The sequence below is a fragment of the Somniosus microcephalus genome, chromosome 9, assembly GCF_052327205.1.
Source record: "Somniosus microcephalus isolate GS21.2 chromosome 9, FLI_Smic_1.0, whole genome shotgun sequence".
NCBI classification, from domain to species: Eukaryota; Metazoa; Chordata; class Chondrichthyes; order Squaliformes; family Somniosidae; genus Somniosus; species Somniosus microcephalus.
This window is the reverse complement of record NC_140995.1, coordinates 137,687,838-137,703,357: the sequence shown is the minus strand read 5'-3', so window position 1 is coordinate 137,703,357 and position 15,520 is coordinate 137,687,838. Positions and strand designations below refer to the sequence as shown.

The following is a 15,520-nucleotide window of genomic DNA, read 5'->3' as shown; positions in this document are numbered from 1 at the left end:
AGGATGTGCTCCCCGATGCGCTCCACTCTATTCGGTCACTGCTCTGCACTGCCACTAACACCACCCCTCATGAGAAAATGTTTGTCTTCCCAAAGAAGTCCACATCAGGGACATCGCTACCGCCATGGCTGACGTCCCCAGGGCAGGTCCTACTGAGAAGACACGTGAGGACCCATAAAACGGACCCCCTGGTCGAGAGGGTCGACCTCCTCCACGCCAACCCCCAGTATGCTTACATCGCATACCCGGACGGGCGGGAGGACACAGTCTCCATAAGAGACCTTGCACTCTCGGGGACCACAGTAACCCACTACCCACTACCACCCCCCCCCACGATCCGATATCCAGCCCCAGCAGACGGCAGGCCTGGGCCCCGCGACCCGCTCGACATCTACGAGGTCGACACGCCTGTGCCACAGCCTACGCTGGACTCGACGCCGGAAGCTTCACTACCCCTGCCGTCGCCACGCCGATCACAGCGGCAGACAAGACCTCCGGAGAGACTCCAATACACTAACTTTTAATACACTTCACCCCGCCGGACTCAATTTTAAACAAGGGGTGAATGTGGTAAACCACTGTTTGTATTCCTGTTTGTCCTGTTTGTATTCCACTGTGTACATGCCTGGACATGCCTCGGCTGACTCCTCCCACAGGTCCTAGTATAAAGGTGACTGCTCCCCAGCCCTTGTATCCTGGACCGGTCGACCACTCGAGGCAGACCTCCATTCTGTTGTTAATAAAAGCCTTTAGTTACTCTTCTAACTCTCAGTCTTTTATGAGTAATTGATAGCGCATCAATTGTGTGCAGTTTTGGTCGCCTTATCTGAGGAAGGATGTTCTTGCCATGGAAGGAGTTCAGCGAAGATTCACCAGGCTGATACCTGGGATGGCAGGAATGACGTATGAGGAGAGATTGGGTCGATTGGGTTTGTACTCGCTGGAGTTTAGAAGAATGAGAGGGGATCTCATTGAAACTTATAAAATTCTGACAGGACTGAACAGACTAGATGCAGGAAGGATGTTCCCGATGGTCAGGGAGTCCAGAACCAGGGGTCACAGTCTAAGGGTAAGAGGTAGGCCATTTAGGACAGAAATTAGGAGAAATTTCTTCACCCAGAGAGTGGTGAACTTGTGGAATTCTCTACCACAGAAGGCAGTAGAGGCCAATACATTAAATATATTCAAGAAGGAGTTGGATATATTTCTTAAGGCTAAAGGGGTCAAGGGGTATGGGGAGAAAGCAGGGACCGGGTACTGAATTTGGATGATCAGCCATGATCGCATTGAATGGCAGAGCAGGCTTGAGGGGCCGAATGACCTACTCCTGCTCCTATCTTCTATGTTTCTATGTTTCAACCGCTGGTTTGTGCTGACTTGGTCAAACGCAACCAATGAGGCACTACAGTTTGTTTTTTCACCCCAGTTTAGGGAGAGACCAAACTCCCCAGAGTTCCTGCACTTGATAACTAGCCAACAATCTATTAGTGGTGTGACTAGGTTAACATTCAGCAATATGGAATACTCAAAAAGGGAAATGGCCCCATAGAACAAGTAGAAAATTGTGGTGCATGTGCGTTTAAGAGCCCCCTGTGTACTGTAATGCCGGTAATGGCCACTCGGGCCATATAAGCCTGTATAGTGTCTTGTATCTGTTAGTTCACCTCCAGACTTTGTTCAGTAAACACCTGTGAAACCAACTCCTGCATTCCGTGTCTCCATTAACACACGGATACAACAGTGGCAACGAATTGGAAACGGACTTGCCTGCAATTCGGCAGCACCTCAACGAGATCGAAGAAAAACAAGAAAGAAAAAAAAAAACTGTGGTTTCACCAGCTAGCCGAGTTGGTGGCAGGTACTTCAATAATCCTTCCTGGGCAGCGGGCTGGGGCTCCATCGGCTGGCTCTGCAGCGGGGCCGAGCAGCGAAGGCGGAGGCAAACAGAGACAGAGGGGGGGAGCACTCGGGAGACGGCCGGCGCTGCAAAGCAGGTCGGCGTTCGGACCAAGCAGAGGGAGGGAAAAGTCCCAAAGAGTCCGGCGGGAACGAGTCTCCACCTATTGAAAAAAAAACCTATCTAAATAAAAACCGCGGAGAACAGCGTTGTCAGCAGCAGCAGTGGTGGGAAAGCGCGGGAAGCGCCATTTTTTTTCTGCAGGGAAGAAAGGAAAGCGCGGGAGGCGCCATTTTTTTTCAGGATGCCTAAGGCTGGCAATATTAATGCTTTCGATAGCGATATAGAGGATTGGACCAAATATGTGGAAAGAGTGGAGGTATATTGCACAGCAAATGAAATAGAAGATGATAAAAAGGCATCAGTACTTCTAAATCTAATGGGCGCAAGGACATACGGGCTGTTACGAAACTTAATCACTCCAGCCAAACCAAAGGACAAGAATTTTAAGGAGATTGTTGATACCCTACAGGAGCACTTAAACCCAACACCGCTGCTGATAGCGGAACGATTCAAATTCTTCAAGAGGAATCAGCACAAGAATGAAAATAACGCTGATTACCTCACCGAATTAAGGAAGCTGTCAAAGCACTGCCAATTCGGGGCAGGACTGGCAGATTCTCTTCGAGACAAATTCGTCTGCGGTCTCCTAAGTGAAGGAACACAGAAAAGGCTACTTTCTGAGAAAGATTTGACACTGGACAAGGCTTTCAGTATGGCTGTATCATACGAAGCAGCCGCAAGAGGAGCTGCAGAGATACAGCAAAAGCCACATGACTTCGGCACCCATGCAATGACACAGGGTTTCGAGAGATGTTATCGCTGCGGCAGATCCACCCATGACCAGAGGGACTGCTGGTTCAAGGACAAAGCATGCAGGCAATGCGGAAAGATTGGACACATTGCACGTGTGTGCCGATCTGGACACAAAAAATCCACGGACAGGAAAAAAATCAATAAGGAAAAGTACAGAAAGGTACAAATGATGACGGACAGTAGCTCCGAAGACCAGAAGAGCGATAGTGACTCCGGAAACAAGAGACTAAGCTGTCTCAAATTACATAATGTAATTGCCAAAGAAGATTACCAGACCATTTGGGTTACCCTCATGATAGCAGGGTCCCCAGTTAAAATGGAGCTAGATACAGGATCAGCTCTGACCGTCATACGTCGACGGGATTACGAGCGGCTATTTCCGCATATACCTTTGAAAGACACATCCATTATCTTGAAAACATATACGGGGCAGAAAGTATACCCCAAAGGGAAAATAAAGGTGCCTGTTGTATACAACGGCAAGGAAATACAGAAGTTGTATTTATACATTCTGCAAGATGGTGGTCCACCGCTGTTGGGACGTGAATGGATCAGGAAGATACGTTTAGACTGGCACTCCATTCAGGCACTGACGGTGACCAGTAAGAAAAAAAATGATGATGACGTCATACCTGAACGATTAAAAGACATCTTGGCCAACGCCAAGGAAGTGTTTCAACAGGAACTAGGAACCTTGAAAGGCGTCACCGCCTCAATAAAAGTGGAAGATGCGGCAATTCCCAAGTTTTTTAAGGCAAGGCCGGTGCCATACGCAATTCGTCCAGCAGTCGAGGCAGAGCTGGAGAATTTGGAAAAAGCAGGCGTATTATCCAAGATAGACTGGAGCGAGTGGGCAACACCCATCGTCCCGGTTATGAAGAAAACATTGAATAATGATAAATCTGAAGAACAGAGAAAAATTCGCATCTGTGGGGACTTCAAGGTGACTGTAAACCCGGTCCTTCACACGGTACAGTATCCTCTTCCGAGGATAGAAGATATTTTTGCCTCACTATCCGGAGGGGAACGTTTCACCAAAATTGACTTGGCACAGGCATATCTACAGATGGAGGTTGAAGAGGCCTCTAAAAAGTATCTCACGATAAATACACACAAAGGCCTGTACCAGTACAATCGACTGGTTTTCGGAGTAGCATCAGCTCCAGCTATCTGGCAAAGAGCTATGGAGCAAGTCCTCCAAGGGATTCCGGGGACTCAATGCTACCTAGACGACATCCTTGTTACAGGAGAAAACGACAACGAGCACCTTGACAATTTGGAGCAGGTGCTCACTAGGCTGAGAGAACGGGGCCTACGAGCAAATCGCCCCAAGTGCCAATTTTTCCAGAAACAAATATCATACTGTGGCCACCTAATTAACGAGGAAGGGTTGCATAAGTCACCTGAAAAAATTGAAGTGGTCATAAAAGCCCCAGCACCTGAAAATGTCTCACAATTAAGGTCGTTCCTGGGATTGATAAATTACTATCATAAATTTTTACCGAACTTGTCAACTCTTCTGCACCCTCTTAACGAACTGCTACAAACGGGAGTAATTTGGAAATGGAGCGAAGACTGTAAACGTGCCTTCCATAAATGTAAAGGTTTGATCACGTCCAAGGAAGTTTTGGCTCATTACAACCCATCACTGCCAATCAGACTGGCGTGCGATGCATCCCCTTACGGCGTAGGAGCGGTATTATCGCATCGATTCCCTGATGGCTCGGAGCGGCCGACAGCTTTTGCGTCATGCTCATTGAACTCAGCTGAGCGTAACTATGCCCAGATCGACAGGGAAGCACTCAGCCTGGTATGGGGAGTGAAGAAATTTAACCATTACCTACACGGACAAAAATTTACCTTGTTGACTGACCATCAACCCCTCGTCTCCATATTCAACCCTAAGAAGGGTGTTCCCATTATGACAGCGCAAAGGCTACAAAGGTGGTCCCTTTTCCTAGGGGCACACCAATATGACATAGAATACAAAGGATCAAAACAGCATGGGAATGCTGACGGTTTATCGCGCCTACCGTTGCCAACGGTAGAAGAGGCACCTACAGTGGACCCAGTGGAGATGTTCCACTCAACCATAGTGGAATGTCTACCAGTAACAAATTCTGCCATTGAAAAGGAAACGAGAAATGACCCGACTCTCTGACGAGTCTACGGTTTAACGGTGAAGGGATGGCCAGCACATGGCGAACCACTGTTGCCAGCATTCTCGCAAAGAAGAGAACAGCTGTCAGTGTGCCGAGGAACTTTGATGTGTGGATCCAGAGTGGTGATTCCACCCAAACTCCAGGATAAAGTGCTAAAGGAGCTTCACGAGGGGCATCTGGGTGGAGTGAAAATGAAGAACCTAGCCAGAGCGTTTGTGTGGTGGCCAGGTATCGATGGAGACATCGAAGAAATGACCAAGAGCTGCCTAGGATGCCAGAAGGTCCAAAACGCCCCACCACAAGCCCCTCTACATCCATGGGAGTGGCCCTCATCTCCATGGCAAAGGGTACACATCGACTTTGCTGGTCCATTTATGAACTCAATGTTCTTAATCGCGGTTGATGCACACTCCAAGTGGCCAGAGGTAATAAAGATGTCCTCCACCACCACGGAAAAAACCATCACAGTATTAAGGACCATATTTGCCAGGAATGGGCTGCCTGAACAGATCTGTTCTGATAATGGACCGCAATTTGTGTCCGAAGAATTCAGGAATTTCTTAAAAAACAATGGGGTTAAGCACTACACGTCCGCCCCATACCATCCCGCCACCAATGGATTGGCTGAAAGGTTTGTCCAGACCTTCAAGAAGGCCATAAAGGCCATGGGTAATGAAGACATAAATCTTCAGCATAAGGTAGATAACTTCTTGTTTTCATACAGGAATGCAACACATGTGGTTACAAACCAAACTCCCACCATGATGTTCTTCAATAGAAGCCTAAGATGCCGGCTGGATTTGATCATACCAATCATCAGAAGGGACGTGGAGAACCGGCAATTTCAAGGCATGAATGAAAGGCCAACTAGAACCTTCCAGATAGGTCAACAAGTTTTGGCCCGGGACTACCGTACCGAGAAATGGCAGCCTGGAACTATTTGCATACAACTAGGACCACTGATGTATACCGTGGACATTGGAGAAAGCATAATAAGGCGCCATGCTGACCAGATCATAGAGTCATCCGAAAAGGGACAACCTATACCACAACTCTATACGCCTAATGATGAAGCAGAGATACCCATAGTATCTACCTCCGATCCGGTGATACTGGAACCAGATGAACCCGACACTGGCATTCAAGCCGAATCGACCTTGCCAAAAGAACCTGCTACACCACCAAAAACTACTACACCACCGAGGCGTTATCCGGACCGAGTCAGGAAGCCTCCAGAGAGACTGACTTATAATTGATTAACTGCAGCAAATGTGTAGATTATTGTTCTTGTAATATGTTGATTAATGATTACTTAAAATGTTATGTACTGGTTGTCTAAAAGGGGAGGAATTGTGGTGTATGTGCCTTTAAGAGCCCCCTGTGTACTGTAATGCCGGTAATGGCCACTCGGGCTATATAAGCCTGTATAGTGTCTTGTATCTGTTAGTTCACCTCCAGACTTTGTTCAGTAAACACCTGTGAAACCAACTCCTGCATTCCGTGTCTCCATTAACACACGGATACAACAAAAATGATCTACCTGATTGAATGAGGATCCACTGTCAGAGCAATTGTCCATGCAGTAACTGGCGTGCTGCTCATGCTGTTTCTTTCTGTCTAGTTCTTCTTTCTTTAGTTGATCATCTTCAAATTTATTAATCAGAGATTCAACTACAATCATCATAGTATTTTTTAATGATTGCATCATCTCCTTGTATCTGTAACAAAGCATGACAAAATCACAGTTCACCAAGTAAGGAACTTGTACTACTTAAACTGATAATACTCTTCTGTAATATATTTTAGTAATTTTACAAAGCATAAGTTTGATCCTGATGGCTTGGCATGTTGGAACACCATCTATGGAACCTAAATTTAAAATCAAGCTGATTAAGGTAGTCTGTGCCCAAGCCTTACAGCAACAGGCAAGTCACCACCTGCACATGGAAGGCTGCACAAGGTAGATTAGGATCTCAATCCCGGGACGCAGGCAGCAGCATACTTGCTCCAAAAGCAGATGGCAGTAAGAGTCGATGAGCACAGGCACAAAACCCATCAGACCAGCATCCATCCACCACACCCCAAGTAAACACACCATCCACAGTTGCTGGTAGGCAGCACAAGCGGGACAGCTGGTAGAAGAGTTTGTCTCAGCATGGACTCAGCACAGGCAAGCGAGGTGCTTTGATGGAGATGGGGGAATTTTAAGCCTGTCTCTACTACCTCCTCCTTATGGTCAAGGGTTGAAGGTGTTAGGCTGAAAGACATTTGTGTCATTCTTGTTCAATTTTATAAAACAACCATGTTAATGTTTATTAACAATTTTGAATGTTATGAAAAAATTTGCACAAAGATGAAAAATGTTTACATTGTTTGCACTAAGTTTTACAAATCTTAAAATGTTTGCACATTATTTTTCAAAATGTTTGTCATATTTCTAGAGTTTTAAAATTAAACAATTTTATTAATTAAAGGTGTTTGTTATGCTTTAATGCTTGAAAAGTTCTTGAAAGTTGCAACAAATTTTAACTTTTTTATATAAATGTTGTATTTATAGTTAACAATTTTTGTCCTTTAAAAGTTATGTAATAAAGCTCATTTGAATTTGAAGAGGTCTCAGTGTCTGAGTCTTTCTGCCTGTGACCTCCATGGGGGGCAAGGTGGGAGGGGAGCTCAGAGATGGGTGATAGACTGTGCCACCAGTTATGCTCTAACGGCCGTGCTCTGTCGGATGCATGCTTCCTGCGCATTTTCTGCATCCCTCTGCTCTGGCTCCCGCAGCAGAGGATCTCCTGGCTTTATCAGCTGCCCTCCTGGGATGTTGAGGTCTAGACCCCAAGTCGTGGCACAGTTATGGAGGGCTCAGAAAACTACGGCAATCCTAGCCACTCTCTGTGGGGAATACTGAAGTACGCCTGCAGGCCTGTCCAGGCACCTGGTTCTCTGGATGACCCTCCTGGTGGAAACATGCACATCATTGAACATCTCCTCTGCCTCGTACTGTGGCATGCAAAAGGGTATCATCAGCCATGGTAGCAGAGGATAGCCCTCATCACCAATTATAAGGAGGTAAGTAGCACGGAGTCCAGTTCCACGGAGTACTGCTTCTACAGAGTACTAAACTCGGGAATTTGGTGAGGGAATTTTAAGGGTTGATCTCTTGTTAAAATTTAGTCATGTTTTGCATTTAATATTTGGCATTTAACTTAACGTTAACCTTAATTTGTAGTTTATTTCACAGTGGTAAACAAGCTGCCTGCTAGTGGCAGTTGCACAGTTAATTAGGTGGCTAACTAGAACTGGCTACCTGGTAATTACTGTCAGCAGGGGCTGACTCAGGGCTTTGGGATTTCTGCTGGTATAAAAACAAGAGGCTTTTGTTAACGCATGGAGGTAAGTAGCACAGAGTCCAGTTCTACGGAGTCCTAAACTTGGGAATTTGGTGAGGTGGGGGCAAGAGGCGCTGCTTGATAAATAAAAAATATATATAAACAACCAGAGTTAAATTAGGACTGTGGGCTGAGTTACAGTAAAGACCTAAGCATATAACTAAATTTAATAAATTAAACAAGGTTATTACCTAGATTAAAAACTATTAATAGACAACTGAGTATTTCAAAACTTGAAAACCTAATTAGTTAAATAAAATACAACAGAGATGGCAAGGCAGCTGATGTGTTGTAGTAGCATGTGGGAGCCTGTGGACCCCAGTGTGATCCACAGCAACCACATCTGCAGTAAGTGTCTGCAGCTCGAGGAACTTCGACTCAGATTTGATGAGCTGAAGTCCACGCTTCGGACATTGTGATACATCAGGGAGGGAGAAAGTTACCTGGACACTTTGTTCCAGGAGCCAGTCACATCCCTTAGGTTAAATACTTCAGATTTTGTCCATGGTCAGGGACAGGAGGGTGTGACTATGAGAGAGGCAGGTATGGGAATCCTGAAGTTAGCATTGGAGGAGCCTCAGCCCTTGCACTTGTCCAACAGGTACGAGGTTCTTGCAGCCTGTGTGGACGAGAGCAGAGACTGCAGGGAGGATGAGCAAACTGATTACAGCAGCGTGGTACGGGGGCCATTCAAGTTGGGGGAGTAAAAAGGAATGTAGTAGTGGTAGGGGACAGTATAATTAGGGGGTTAGATACTGTTCTCTGTAGCCGAGAGCATGAGACCCAAAGGCAGTGCTGCCTGGGTTAAAGACCATCTCCTCGGGGCTGGAGGGGAACATGGAGTGGGAGGGGAAGGGTCCAGTTGTTCTGGTCCACGTAGGTACTAACGACATAGGTAGGACTAAGAAAGAGGTTCTGCTGAGGGAGTGTGAGCAGCTAGGGGCTAAATTAAAAAGCAGAACCACAAAGGTAATAATCTCTGGATTACTACTTGAGCAACAAGCAAATTGGCATAGGGTCAATAACATCAGAAAGTTGAATACTTGGCTCAAGGACTGATGTGGGAAAATGGGTTTCGATTCATGGGGCACTGGCACCAGTACTGGGGAAAGAGGGGACAGAAGGAGCTGTTCCATTGGAACGGACTTCATTTGAACCGTGCTGGGACCAGTGCCCTGACGAATCAAATAACTAGTGCTGTAGATAGGGCTTTAAACTAAATAGTGGGGGTGGAGGGTTCAGGTGAAGGGGGTGGCGGGGGGGATCTTTCCGTGATCGAAGCTGTCAGCGGGGGGGGGGGGCAGATCTTTCCATGATCAGAGCTGGGGGGGTGGGCGGATCTTTTTGTGATCGGAGCTGGGGGGGGGGTATTTTTCCGTGAGCGCATACAAGCATAAGAGTGCACAAGCAAATAGGGTCAGAATAAGGAAAAATGGTAAAAAGACAAAATTAAAGGCTCTTTATCTGAATGCACGCAGCATTCGTAACAAGATAGATGAATTCATGGCACAAATAGAAATAAATGGGTATGATCTGATGGCCATTACAGAGACGTGGCTGCAAGGTGACCAAGGCTGGGAATTGAATATTCAGGAGTATTTGACATTTCGGAAGGATAGGCAGAAAGGACAAGGAGGTGGGATAGCTCGGTTAATAAAGGATGAGATTTGTACAGTAGTGAGAAATGATCTTGATCAAGATGTAGAATCAGTTTGGGTGGAGATAAGAAATAATAAGGGAAAGAAGTCACTGGCGGGAGTAGTCTATAGGCCCCCTAACAGTAGCTACACTGTGGGATAAAGTATAAATCAAGAAATAATGGGGGCTTGTAAGAAAAGTACTGCAATAATCGTGGGCGATTTTAATCTTCATATAGATTGGACAAACCAAACTGGCAATGGTAGCCTTGAAGACGAGTTCATAGAGTGCATTCAGGACAGTTTCTTAAAAACAATACTTTGTGGAACCAACCAGGGAACAGGCATGTCAGCATGGTTTTATGAAAGGGAAATCGTGAATTCTTTGAGGATGAAATGAGCAGGGTAGATGAAGGGGAACCAGTAGGTGTAGTGTATTTGAATTTCCAAAAGGCATTCAATAAGGTGCCACATAAAAGGTTACTGCACAAGATAAGAGCTAATGCTGTTGGGGGTAATATATTAGCATGGATAGAAGATTGGCTAATTAACAGAGTGTCGGGATAAATGGGTCATTTTCAGGTTGGCAAACTGTAACTAGTGGGGTGCCACAGGGATCAGTGCTGGGGCCTCAACTATTTACAATCTATATTAATGACTTGGATGAAGGGACCGAGTGTAATGTAGCCAAATTTGCTGACAATAGAAAGATAGGTGGGAAAGCAAGTTGTGAGGAGGACACAAAGGCCGCGATTTTATCGGCATTGAGGGGGCGGGTTTGGAGGCAGGTCAAAGGTTAAAATCGTTTTGATCCCACCGCCAAACAATTTTTCCAAGTGTCGGGTCCACAATTTGCGCATTGACCCGACACCTAGTGGCGGGAAGAGGATTAAAGCCACTTACCTGCCTGTTAACAGGTAGTTGAGAGTAGTTAACAGGCTCTTTTTTAATTTTGCCGCTTCTGCCTCGGGCTTCCCGATGTCCGGACACCACGCCAGGTAAGTGTGGCGTGTTGTGACTCTGGTGTAATGCTATTGCATTGATGACAGCTGCAGAAGTGGTGTGAAGGATCCAATGGTGCACTGGTGAGTCTCAGAGGCAAGAAAAGGTTGGGAAAATCAATTTTTATTCATTTACACATTTCTTAAGGTAACAAGTTTTGAAAATGATGTCTAGTGCCTCCTCATTGGGAGAACCTCTCTCACCAGTGACAGATCGCTCCCGTCACCTCACCTGCAGCTGCCATCTGTTCCAGCCTACGGAGGGAGTCACTGGAGAGCCTGGGTGCAAGAGCTCACCTTTTTACAGTGATTGTCAGTGTTTACAGCACCTCAATGCTGTCAAACACTGAGAAATGAGCTGTCAAAAAAAAATGTACATGGTCCCTTTAAGAAAACCGGCAGATGACGCATCATCAAATGACGTCATCTGACTAGCTACTTAATTGGCCGGCAAGCCCGCAGGGCGGGCTTAACAAGGGAAAATCACGTCTGTGGGCCAGATGCAGTTGGGGGCAGGACTGGAAGCCAGAAATCACCAGAGCCGCTCCCAACCCGCATCCAATGACAAAATCGCGGCCAAAGAGTCTGCAAAGGGGTATAGATAGGTTAAGTGAGTGGGCAAAAAATTGGCAGATAGAGTATAATGTGGGAAAATGCGAGGTTACCAACTTTGGTAGGAAGAACAGAAAAGCAAAATATTATTTAAATGGAGAGAAACTACAGAATGCTGTGCTACAGCGGGATCTGGGTGTCCCGTACATGAAACACAAAAAGTTAGCATGCAGATACAGCAATTAATTAGGAAGGCAAATGGAATGTTGGCCTTTATTGCAAGGGGGTTGGAGTATAAAAGTAGGGAAGTCTTGCTACAACTGTACAGGGCGTTGGCGAGACCACACCTGGAGTACTGCATATAGTTTTGGTCTCCTTATTTAAGGAGGGATATACAGGAAACTTTTTTTTATCCGGCACGGACGGGACCGACGTGGTGCCGGTTCATCAAAAATTCCGGATAACCGAACGCTATAGTAAAAGATAGGGAGAGCTGACAGCTCCATATAAAGCAACAAACCCTGTTGCTTAGCAACAACTGTAGAACAATGGCCACAAGTTCCAAGCGTCTCTGTAGCTTAGCAACAGCTGCAGCCACACCCTTGCACAGCAACAGATGGAAGAAGGCAAACACAATATGAAGTAAAACCTACTCCTGAATTTTGCCGGTTAACCGAGATTTCCGGTTATTTAGGTGCCAATAAATCGAAAGTTTCCTGTACTTGCATTCGAGGCAGTTCAGAGAAGGTTGATTCCTGGGATGAAGGGGTTGTCTTATGAAGAAAGGTTGAGCAGGTTGGGTCTATACTCACTGGAGTTTAGAAGAATGAGAGGTGATCTTATTGAAACATATAAGATTCTGAGGGGACTTGACAGGGTGGATGCAGGGAGGATGAGAAGGAATTTCTTCTCTCAAAAGGTCGTAAATCTTTGGAATTCTCTACCCTGGAGAGCAGTGGAGGCGGAGTCATTGAATATATTCACCCCATCCACTACCTTAAACATTCACTCCCTCCACCACCGGCGTACCGTGGCTGCAGTGTGTACCATCTACAAGATGCACTGCAGCAACTCGCCAAGGCTCCTTCGGCAGCACCTCCCAAACCCGCGACCTCTTCCACCTAGAAGGACAAGGGCAGCAGGCGCATGGGAACACCACCACCTCCAAGTTCCCCTCCAAGTCACACACCATCCTGACTTAGAAGTATATTGCCAAACCTTCATCGTCGCGGGGTCAAAATCCTGGAACTCCCTACCTAACAGCACTGTAGGAGTACCTTCACCACACGACTGCAGCGGTTCAAGAAGGCGGCTCACCACCACCTTCTCAAGGGCAATTAGGGATGGGCAATAAATGCTGGCCTTGCCAGCGACGCCCATATCCCACAAAACGAATAAATAAATAAAATATTCAAGGCTGAGATAGATTTTTGAACTACTGGGACATCAAAGGCTATGAGGAACAGGCAGAAAAGTGGAGTTGAGGCCAAGATCAGATCAGCCATGATCTTATTGAATGACGGAGCAGACTCGAGGGGCCAAATGGCCTACTCCAGCTCCTATTTCTTATGTTCTTATGTAATTATCCATCCATCGTCGCCGCCCTTCTCCCAGCATGCGAAACATCACTGAAGTGCGTACGATGAAGGAATTGTGTTAGGCACCCTCATGCAGGATTTGTAGCCGTGCGTTGCAGACTATCTGCACATTAAGGGAGTGAACTCCCTTTCTGTTCATATAAACTGTGGGTTTTTAATGGGAGCCTTCAATGCACATGCATCCCATCAATCACTCCAATCACTCTGGGGAAGCCAGCCATTCTATAGAAGCTCGGTGGCTTCTGCATTTGCTCCACGGCCGAGAGTCCAAATCTGATAAACTCTCTAGCCCTATGAAATAGGACATCAGTCACCTGTCAAATGCTGTTGCTTACTGCCACTTAACTGATCCGGGACAGGTCTCCCCGTGAATGCCTGAAATGATCCACATCTGTAGAAGTTCAGATCCGTGCTAACCTTCATTTCCACCCGTGGAGCGAAGCTTCAGATCGTCTCGGAGCAGGCCTACATGCGTAACTCACTTATGCCCAAGTATCTGCGATGTTTTAAGTCGCATAACTTGTTTTCGCCCAGATTGCGCGTCTCTCTGAATGCAAATGCAGAGGAAACTCCAGGCCATACTGTATACAACTTACTCTTTGGATTCCCGAGTCTTTCTTGTAACTTGTTGAACAAGTGTGTCTTGGCCAGAACCTAGAGTTTGGCCCTCTGCAGAATTACATCTCTCAGTCTCCTCCTCAATCACTGAGCCCAGTGCAGTGTCTATGTAGTTCCGTAGATACTTCACCAGCTCGTAACTAAAATGACAGAAAGACAGAAGTTTGAAAGGTAGAAATTAAGATTCTGACTGCAAGCAAGAGTGATGCTTTCTCCTATTTAGTTTGTGTCACTTTACAGGAGTCTGCGCAAAAAGTTTTTTGATTAAAATTGTAAGCTAAACAGATCATGTAAAAAAAAAGCTACATCTGTCAGTCAGTTTTCTTCAGTCAAATCAAAACAAAGAAATTGTGCTGCTCATGCAACTAGTGCAGTCTGTGAGCTTTAGTTCTCAACATTATTTCACCCCACCCAGAGTCAACACAAGTGAATAAGGTATCACAGTCAATTTAATTGCTCAACTATATTCCCAGCTAAAGACTAAGCTTTGCAGTGCCTCTGGGGCTAATGAAAACATTTGGGGTTAACCATTTCCTCTGTGCTTTATTTTCAATGGAATCATAAATCAATTTATAACAGATTTATTTATAATTTCACTACAAATAGCGAACAGAAGAAATCTCCCCCACCCTTCACTGAGCATGAAAATATAAACCAGTCAATTAAGTAGGCAGAACCAAAGCAGCACCAGTTTATATCTTTGAATTATCACAGGATGAGCTCCTGATCTCACCAGGGATGCCAGAGAGGAAAAGCAAAGCCTAGGTGGTCTTTCACTGAGCTGTTAGGGAGATATAAGCCATGTCACCAACCAATTTTCAAATAGAAAATTGTGTAGAATGGAGAACATACAGAGAACGAGAAAAAATAATTTTGAAATTATTAATAATGTAAATATGCTGTGGGAATATTTTAATGTCAGTTTTATGCTGGCAAATTCAGTTGTTGCTGGCTATAATTTATTGATTCACTGGATTCTTAATTTCTTCTACCTTCATTTGTAATATGTCATATTATTTGTAATATTATTTATATTAGGTTTTGGCTTCTATTTCTTTCTGTTTTTCTTGCATTTTATCATTTGTTTCTCTGAAGGGAGAACTTTGCAGCTTTGTATTTTCCTAAAGCTGTACACGGACATCACTGGTGTGTCAGGGAACTGAAGCTGTAGAGACCGTTCCAAATCTACCTTCTGCTCTCCCTGATCAAGTGGAGAAATATCCAACATATTAAGGCCTAGAAATTCAGTTGGGCGCGCCAGCCGTTAGCGCCTTAGGGGGAGTAGATCTCGAGCGCTAGGCGCTTATCGCCCGGGCGCAGCGCGATCTGCGCCTCTCCCCAACTTCAGGACACATTTAGCGCGCGCCCTGCTGCGCGCGCAGATCATGACGTCATATAATAGTGCAACGCCCTTTGTGCGCCCCAAACCGGAACTTCACTCGCGCCGGCCCATTGTGCGCCGGGCGTCCCGAGCGACTGTGAAGTGGAACGGTACACAGGCCAGCCGGGCCGGGGGGAGCGCTAATTAAAGGGCACTTACCCAGCAGTATAAAGGCCAGCCATTTTGCAGCATTCACTCTTGTGCAACGGTTTTTTGGACAGAGACCAAGGAGGAGAGTTTACTGGTTTGGACCAACACTTGGATAGGTATTTTTGGCTCAGGCCAGAGCTTACCAATTATCTTAGCCTTCATTCAGAGCTCAGTGTTTGCCAGCATATAATGGGGGCTGCATTGGGTGGCAACGCTGAATTTCAGCCTTATGCCAGAAGGGCTTACAGACGCCGTGAGA

At 45.9% G+C, this 15,520-nt stretch overlaps 1 protein-coding gene across 12 annotated transcripts in view; it reads right to left on the bottom strand.

The window, feature by feature from the left end:
- The window catches only part of tbc1d32 (TBC1 domain family, member 32), a 404,895-nt gene that overhangs the window by 354,505 nt on the left and 34,870 nt on the right, over window positions 1-15,520 (bottom strand). For all 12 annotated transcript variants that reach the window (XR_015079556.1, XR_015079554.1, XR_015079553.1 and 9 more), the window contains exons 3-4: window positions 13,709-13,870; window positions 6,476-6,653 (exon numbers count right to left, since the gene is read on the bottom strand). Coding sequence is in view for 8 of the 12 variants with exons in the window: in XM_085997304.1 (XP_085853430.1) it covers window positions 6,476-6,653; window positions 13,709-13,870 (340 nt within the window). In the remaining 4 variants the exon portion in view is untranslated. The remainder of the gene's footprint in view (window positions 1-6,475; window positions 6,654-13,708; window positions 13,871-15,520) is intronic.